This window comes from Chroicocephalus ridibundus, chromosome 4, assembly GCF_963924245.1.
Source record: "Chroicocephalus ridibundus chromosome 4, bChrRid1.1, whole genome shotgun sequence".
NCBI classification, from domain to species: domain Eukaryota; kingdom Metazoa; phylum Chordata; class Aves; order Charadriiformes; family Laridae; genus Chroicocephalus; species Chroicocephalus ridibundus.
The window spans coordinates 62185602-62194644 of record NC_086287.1 but is presented as its reverse complement, the minus strand read 5'-3'; the positions used below and the strand labels follow the sequence as shown (position 1 = coordinate 62194644).

The 9043-nt window shown below is 43.5% G+C and overlaps 1 protein-coding gene across 1 annotated transcript; it reads right to left on the bottom strand.

Annotated features, from left to right (window-relative positions):
* Positions 1-478: 478 nt before the first annotated feature.
* Positions 479-8686, bottom strand: C4H14orf180 (chromosome 4 C14orf180 homolog). The gene is made up of 4 exons (XM_063333304.1): positions 8457-8686; positions 5958-6084; positions 4033-4059; positions 479-1242 (listed from the first exon to the last, which is right to left on the bottom strand). The coding sequence occupies exons 1-4, from the start codon at positions 8508-8510 to the stop codon at positions 1040-1042; spliced, it is 411 nt and encodes a 136-aa protein (XP_063189374.1). The 5' UTR covers positions 8511-8686; the 3' UTR covers positions 479-1039.
* Positions 8687-9043: the final 357 nt, after the last annotated feature.

Here is a 9043-nt window from a genome sequence, read left to right as displayed (position 1 = left end):
CATAGATGAAGCTCATAAGCTTGCACTGACTTCTCTCAGACACCAAGAGCACCATTTCACATTTATTGTACAATCTCCATTAAAAGGATTCCCTTCAGAGAGGTGCATACTATGGTGGGACAATGGAGGGATAAAGGGGCTTTGCCTCCCACACCTTCATAAACAGGTCGTATTACCATTATACAAGGCCTTGAACACCCGGGCATAAATGCGTAACCGCTGGCTGAATACAAACACTGTCATAAATCCTGTAAGCTCAGCTCATGGAGTTTATGGACTGAATCAAACCCAGAGGAGTAAAAATACTGATTTGATAATTAACCTGGGATTCAATGCTGCTATTTATTATGTTAGGCAAATAAAATGTTTACCGTTTAAATGAGTTTTCATGGGTTTTTCCACACCTGGGAGTCAAGTGAAACATTAAGAAACAGCTTTTGCTCATGGAGGAAAAAAATGGATGAAGGGAAACAAGAAAGCCATTTGCGAAGATTTTACTAATAATCATTTCAGGTGTATAAATATAGCAGCTTGCCAAGCCTTTGGCCACCAGAGCAGTGTTTGTGCAATAGCTCAGCTTTATTTTAACTTTTACAGAATAGCTCTTAGGAGACTTGAGGAGAAAGATGGTTTGATATTTAAAGTCTTGACCTGAGACTCAGGAGACTTTTATTCAGAGCTTGCTGCTGCCTGTACCGATCGGCGTATTTCTCTCTCACTTCTGCTTCTCATTTCATCAGTTTTTAAGCTCTTTGGGGCACAAAATTCAGATTTGCTATTCAGGATGATGGAGCATGAGTTTGGTGGGGCCTCAGGGCGCTAATGTGACCACCCATTAATGTGAAAAAAAACCCAACAAAAAAGCAAAAAGAAAGGAGGACAAGTGGCTGCTGGACAGTGCACAACAAGGGTGGTTTTCTTGCTCTTCGAGGTGGGTGCTCATGTGTTCCCTGCGTGTGGCTGGCATAGACTGGGAGCTTTGCACTGCCGCATGCTGGTTATCAGTGCTCCGAGACGTCTGCCAGGCCAGAGGCCATTGCTACTGCCTCATAAACCAAGTCCAGCATTTCTGAGCAACGTGTCTAATCTGAAGACAGAAGATAACAAGTCGGGATTGAAATTCCTCCAGGACTTTGACATCTTGCTTCATGCTGGTGTAGCAGAGACTCACAGCGAGGATCAGCACAGCACAAAATGCGAGCCACAGGAGCACAGGCAATCCAGATGATGACCTGTCATCTACTGAACGGTGATGAGGAGAAAAAAGAAAGCAGCGTTATTTTAGTGTCATCTTGAAACACTTCCCAAATTTGACTCCCTGCTGATGCCTTTGTCCCACTTTTCTGGGAACAGCGGGGTACACAGGGCTCTGGTTGTGAGTACTTCCGTAGGCATGAGTTAAGCGATAGTGAGTCACACCTCCCGATGGAGGGTGGTGAGTATAAAAGATCTCATCTAACGGAGCATTTAAAGAGTTTAATTATATACAATAAGAACAGGATTACCATAGCTAATGCATGATCTCAAATTTCCCTCCAGCAATTATTTTTTTATGCCTTTAAGTTAAATGTTAGGTTGAATACTAGGACAATATTAAGCTACCTCGTCTAATTATTTAACGCTCACGAATATTCCATAAAGAGAGAAGATCTAGATTTCTGTCCTTTTCACTGGTAACTCAGTTTGTTTGGGGGTCCTGCTAATTACAGTAAGAACTGAGACGTGGCTCCATTAACCGAGAGGCAGATTTAGAAAGCTCTGGCACGTTTAATCTCTCTCTAAGTGCTAGGTGTGCTAATTACACTGGAACATCCTCAACACTTGCTCTTAAGCAGGAGGACACTGTAAACTTTTGTTTTGCCTTTGAAATATAGTTCAAGGATGTTGAAAGTGCCATAGGCCAGGCACAGTACACATGTGGAAATCAACGGGCTACATTTAGCTCGCTGACATCCGTGCCTCAGCTCTTGCATGTGTGTATCCATCCACGGGCCTTGGGGATCCAGTTTGGTTCAGATGTGGCTGCTCTGTCTGACTGCATGGCCACTGCACAAACAGTATTCTTTTATAAAGCACTTTGAGTATTAAACATGCGGTATAAAGTCAAATTCATGCCTGCATAAAAACCCGTAGTGTGCAGCTATTTTCCTCCCACATGCACATAATCAATAAGGAGATAAAAATGTGGTGTGTATTATTATGGGTAAAGGGCCAATATTATCTGTAACATATTTAAATTAGCTTCTGCTACGAGCCCTGGAATACACAGCAGTCAATTAAACTGTCATACAGACGTACAGAGAGGAAGGTAAAAGTCGTAAAACCGAGCAAGAAACACATAATAATGTATCAAAAAGTGTGTGGGGAAAAGGTAAAATGTTAATAGGCAGTTATTTTATAGCTAACCAGAAACCAAATCAATGTCCCATAATAGATCTGAATGAATTATTTGCAGCAAATAATTTATTCATTTGAATTTAGCCCTTCTTTCTGTTTGCAAATTATCCATGATCAAACTTCAACTTTTATAAATTTGTTTATTTGGCATTATTCTATGACCGGTTTATATGAAGGTGTTTAGCCAAGGAATTACTCCCCACTTTCTGCTTTTGCAGAAATTTGCGATATGGAAGTTGGTGTTTCCCTTGTGTGACCTCCCAGACCATAACATACAGTTCTCGACTGGGTGACTACCTGCCTTTCCAAGCACGGAGCCTGGCTGACGAGCGTACCTGGTAATAGTGAAATTTTTCTGTGAAAGCCAAATATCTTTTCACATCAGCCCTTTCCTGTGAAGTGCTTATAAGCTTTTGCAATCTTGCGAAAGTTACTTGCCGTGTGAAATTTCTGGATGATCTCAAATGCAAACTTGGCTTTTTCTTATCTCCTCTCAATTAGGGAGTACGTTCGATCCAGGAACAGAAAAAAAATAACGTGGAAGAATAATCCCACCCACAAAAGCTATGCTGAGCTATGATCACAACAGCTTCTGCACATCACTGCAATTATGTGCTTAAATGTAAGTTTGCTCTTTTCTAGATTACAAATAGAAAATTAATTCTTAAATTTGTTAGTCGACTTGTTTGTTGGAACAAGCACACTCAGCCCCAGCCATGTGCCCAACCTAAAAAAAGGGCAGCTCATTTGAGAAAAGCACTGGATTGGGATACCGGAGATTTTGGTTCGGTTCCTGCCTTGGACACACATATCCACTGTCATTTGAGGGATATTTGGCCTTTCCTTTTCCACCTGGCCCTTTCCTGCCTATGGTACCTTGTTCCTAGCCCAATAACTGCCTTAGCTGATATTGCCATTGGCAGGAGCGTACAACCCCTCTTCCTCGGCAACGGCAACAGCTAGGGGTGTGGGGACATTTGCTTCCTTTTGGCCTCCCAAGACTATGGCTCTGTGTGTGTGTGTATACAGACAGGTCTATATGTACATCTCTCCCCTTACTGCATGGCATACAGCAGGGGCTGGATGTTGGCCAGGGCCTCTAGAAATGATCACCATCATAAGAACATCACAGATACACACATTTGCTTCAGGGTCTGTGAGGCTGGCTGGCCTCAAACATCCTTGCAAACAAAAAAAGAAAAAAAAAAACAGATTATTTTTATTATTTCTACCCTGCTGCCAGCATATAAATGAATTGTCTCTTCCCCACATACGAAAGTCAGCAGGGAGAACTATTGTTTCGCTTGGGGTGCTTTCCCTGCATATCTTAGCGAAAATCCTGTACCTATTCTACTGCCATAAAATATATTAATTATATTTAAATTAAAAATAGCTTCAGGGATTTCATTTTTGTTTCCACTATTTGTCTTACTAGATGTCTTGTTTAAAATACTGCACCAGACCTCGTCAACACCTTGTACTTTTCACGCTGAGAAGAAAAAGCAACAACCACTGACAGTATGAAACGCTTTGCATAGGGAGGATATATTTGCTCAGTGCATCCCAGCAGCCACAAAGCAAACTCAGGTTAGTGCCATGGGTGGCTCACAGTTATAATGTGAAACTTTGACTTACCCACTACGTAGTCATAGCAGGAAATGGCTAGAAAACAGAAGGAAAATGTTCTTACACGCCTGGAAAGGCCTTGTTGCAGCAGATGAACAAGAAAGCAAGCACCAAGCGGTGTCTCTGAAATTGCCTGTTGCCTTATAGACACTGGGCTACCTCTCACACTGCTTTTGTCTGTACAGATTTACGCCAGATTAGGATCTACCCAAACCATGCAAACATGCTGATGTAGGTGCACTTCAAGAAAAGTCAGAAAAAATTATTGTTTGGGGGCTTTCAGAGACAGAGATTGCTGCTGTTGCAGGGAGGTCAGGAGTCAGCTCTTGCAAAAAAGACCTCCTTGTTCCACATCATTTTTAGAATGGGGAGGAGATAGACCAGCAGACTGAGAGAAGAATGAAAGTTAAGAAAGCAAAGCCCACTGCCAGATGCAACTTTCATCCAACAATATCCTGGACCTGCCTCTGCTTGGCAGCTGGGACCCAGATACAATCCAGGATGAAAAATCCAGAGAATGGAAAAATTTTGGTGGTGCCAGCAACCTTCGTCTTACCAACCTCTATTCATATACCAACCAACCAATTCATAACATTGCATGGACAAACAACAAATCGTCTAAATCACAGGCTGTTTGCAACACAGAATACTAATTATGGGTTGGGACATTTCTCATGTCTTCATGGAAAAGAGTCAGAGTCTTCTCTGTCTTTGCAGCTCCCCAGCGCTCAAGCGTGGATGTGCTGAATTCAGAGCGGGTGCGAGATGAACCAGGTCTCCTGCGCTGGACTGACGGCAGGATTACCACTGCTGTTGTGGGGGCACGGACTCTGGCAGGGAGCTGAAGGAGGTGTTACATCTCATCAAAATCCTACTCTTGAGCAGCCCGATGACCTTTGGAGAATTTAGGGCTGACTCACTGAGTCTTCCCCGGAGTTCAGTTTTGATGGGAAAGCCCGGGCTGTGTCAACAACCTTATCAAGAAACAGCTTTTCACTCATGCGTTAGGAGGCAACAGAAACAACATGTTGCAAAACCAATGCAAGGTCTGTGTACAAACACAGTAGTGGCTGCCAGGCTTTGTTTTTAGAAGCTGAGTACCAGCCCAAGCAGGTGGCCGACATCGAAATTACCATTCTGTCACCTGTGTTTTTACTGACTGATGTATCAAAACCACTCAGTTTTAGTTCCCTAACAATAAATACAATTTTTCTTAGTTGTGTCAGTTTGTAAAGGTCAGAATGAAGTAACGGTTCTTATTTGTTTATGAATTGTATATAGCACGTGCATAAGTGCAAACTGGATCCTTACGCTAGACCTCTCCCGAAGGTCACTCCCAGCTGACCTACCTGCAACCTGTTACTCTGGCTCGTGAATGAAAGACCGGAGGTTATGCTAGCTGTATCATTCCCTGGGTGCCCCCGTTGGCAGAAATGGTTACATCCCGGCTGCTTTTAACCCCAGTGGGCCATCCAGGCTCAGACCTTTACTGTTATATCCCATGGCGTGCATGCTGCTCAGAAACATGAAAGGGCTGGCTCCCTCCCTGCCATTACATCCTAGTTACCCAGAATGACATAAGTGTGTTTAAATGTGGGTTGAGATCCTTTTCTATGAGTAGAAGCATTGTTCTGGGGTAGACCTGGGGCTCAGCCAAACCCACAGTGGCTGTGGGGGCTGACTCAGGAGTTCACCACGAGAACAGCCCTGAGGCTGCTCTGATGTGATGCAGGAGCCTGTCTTCTCCCAGGGCAGGCAGGCAAATGGACCAGATACAGTTCTGCAGGGCACAGAGCAAAAATTGTCTGTCCTCTGCTCCGTGCTGAGCTCAAAATCACACATAACATTATCAGAGGGGGAAGCTAATGTGGACAGACAGGGTGAATGTTAAAAGCTAGAAAGGTCATGCCAAAGGCTTAATAGCTTGAGCGTACCATGTTCAATGACTTCTTCTGGCTCACGAAACCGAACCCTTCTCTCTGCTTTCCTTTTTTCCCCCACAGCTTGGTCCACAGGTGGCCTTTTCCTCAGTATTGAAGGAGGATAGCTACTGTCATCTGTCTAAAGAGTTGATCAAAACACAAAACACATGGCCATTCAAACTGGAGTAATACATCTGGGTGAAGCTTTGAGCTTTTGTGGCTATGTTAGCATGTCCCCCGAAGGATATGATATGAAACACATCTGTTTTGACATTTATAGTCAGACCACTGTAATATTTATAGCAAGACAATGTGGATATTCCTTCATTGTCATAGATCTTCGGTACTCTAAAGCTGTCTTCTCAGGAAAAAGGCTGGCTAAAGTAAGAGACAGAAAAGTGTTCAGAAAGGATTTCTCTAAATTGGAGCGAACAGTTATTGAAGGTGGCTGCTCAACTGCCCTGGGGTAGAGGGACATAAATGTAATATGAAATATATGAACCATATCATTGAGAACACCTTTGAAATGGTCTTCTGAGCTAAGCAGCTCTGTTCTGAATGCAGCGTTGCTATTTCAACAACTGAGACTATGCAGCAGTCTTGGGTTTGGACACTATTCTGTTATGTACAAGAAAGTAATTTGTTTGCACTTTAATATCACCATTATGTTGCTGCTCTTTTTTTGGCTTGGAAGCCATACTCAGTCTTTGATAACAGAATCAGACTGCTGTAGATTCAGCCAAATGACAAGAAACAGAGCTGCAATAATAGTAATACATCCCTCTGTGTAGGAATGCTCACACAGTCAACCCACAAGAATGAATCCAAAGCATTTTGGTTCAGAGACACCTACTGTCCTCTGAAAGTGGAGAGCACATGGCAAATTTTCAACTTTTCAAAGACCTAAGTGGGTGACAGAGATTCTCCACTTTTTATTTGTACTGTAAGATCAAAGTCTCTACTCCTTTCCTCCCCTTCCTTCACTTCCTCTGCTGGGTAAAGGGTATTATTTCTTAGATGGTTTGTTTGGTCCTTCTGGTCACTGTCCCTGCTCTTTTTTTTTCCCTTGCGTGTCATTTTCTCACTCAGTGATTGCCGACTTCTTCCTCCATGTTTTTCTTCCTGCTTTAATCTTTCTGCTCCTCAGTGCCCACTACTTTTGCCCATTTTTAGGCTCAAATACCCCTGCCCTACACCTTTTCTCTTCAGATGCTTTCCCCACACTCACCATTTCACACACACACTCCTTGGGCTGCAGAAGCAGGATTAAGTCCCATTACCTACAGTCTGGGGGTGTGAGACCCTGGAGTACAGAGGACTTTCCCTATGCATCACACTCTGGATAATCTCAGAAAAGCATATGACATAGCCAGCAGGAACTGCCACGGAGTGAGGAACATCTTCAGCTTTGATACCTTCTCCTGAGCAATTTATAAACCAGATTTCGGCTTTATTTATCACTGATAAAGATGATTTCTCTGAGCTTGGCGTCACAGAAGCATCCATACCCCCTCTGTCTCATGACCAGGGACAGTGTGTGTTGGAGCTCTGTGTTTTTCATTCAACAGCTCAGAAGCTAGAAGACCCATCCAGGGTATGGGAAACCTGGATTCAACTTCTTTCTAAGACCAAGGGAATATAAACCCACATCTCTTATTTGCATGCCCTCATCATCAGATCTATGGTGCGCACGCGGGAGCAGGGAATCTCAGACTCTGCCACTGAAGCCGTCTTGTTTGGCCTTGAATAATTAAATATTCATTGAGCTAAAGAAAGAAAGAACGAAAGAATGACTTTACAGCCTGGCGTTTGGATGCTCGCTTGGGGGTGGGAGAAGCCTGCTCCTACCCTTGCTCCAATGAATACTTAATATGAAATACTTAAATATTCATCGGAGCAGTCACTGGGAACTTGGTCTCTCTTCTACCAGGTGAGTACCCTAATCGCTCTGCTATAGCCACACACGCACACACACTCTTTCTGGCATGATGAATATTTAATTACTCTTGTAAAGTGAAACAGGTTTAGGGAGACACAGCAGAAGATGCCCAGCTCACACTGACAGTGGTTCTAGCTTTAGCTAGAAGGACTTCTCCCATGGCACTGCCAAGGAAACTGAACCTTATATTTGAAGAGATTTTTAAGTCCAAGTGCGGGTCTTGTCAGTATGAGCTCTTCCAAACACCTAACAGTTGCAACACATCAGAAGAGAAAAACAGTAAACAGCTAGCTGGTTGGGTAGCACCTCGCCAAAGGCAACCTTAAAAAGGAAATGGCATTTACAACATTTACTAGGCTTTAACAACCTGTGGAAATCAAAGCTACACAGCGTCAGAAAAAAATGACGCATTTTTCCCTCAGACAGAAACCCGGTGTTAACATACTGTGACAAGAGTTGGAAACCTACCAAAATGCTAGTGAGGAAATTAAATGCCCTTAAGAACAACCCATTTGTGAAAAGCTTTGGGTTTTGGACACAAGGACTCTATCACTCATCAAGAGATTACTTACCGGCAGCTCCTCTGCACTAGGATCAGAAGGTGGGGCTGGACATATTTGGGACATGTACTCTGGATGCCAACATGAAGCCTCCCACACGAAGCTTCGGTTGGAAAGCCACTTGCTCAAGAAAATGGGAAGGACCAGGGGAGAGTGTCTGGAGATCCCTCTGCAGCGAGGACTGAGCAGGCAGTGCCCCGGGCAGATGGGACCGGCAGCAAATGGCAGAGGAGTGGAAAGAAGGGTTTCCGCCCTTCATACCAGCGTTGGCTTGGGAAGGATGACGTTACTTGAAATGCAGTCGGTAGCCAAAAATAGCACATAGTGATAATACTGATTGTGCAGCTGGGAAGCATGGCTTTCCTGGCAACTGGAAAGGGGCTGAATAGAGCAAATCACAGATAAACACCCATGTATTTATACACATAAACATGGAGTTGAGGCTGTTCTTTTTATCATGATTGCTGTGTTTCCATGACCATGTTGATCTCCTTTCCAGAAAACTTTCCCAATCTCAAAAATTCTGCAAGTGGGATTGCTTTCAATCCTTCTTCCATTCAAAATATGTGGGTAAAGCCATCAGAAAATTACATAGATAT

What these genes read in the sequence shown, in the direction of transcription:
- C4H14orf180 (XM_063333304.1), bottom strand. Translation starts at nt 8,510, where the DNA reads ATGTCCCAAATATGTCCAGCCCCACCTTCTGATCCTAGTGCAGAGGAG. An exon ending in AGAAGAAGTCATTGAACATG is followed by an intron (nt 4,060 to 5,957) that starts GTACGCTCAAGC and finishes TCTGTTTTCTAG; the next exon opens with CCATTTCCTGCTATGACTAC. An exon ending in CTGCTATGACTACGTAGTGG is followed by an intron (nt 1,243 to 4,032) that starts GTAAGTCAAAGT and finishes ATCACCGTTCAG; the next exon opens with TAGATGACAGGTCATCATCT.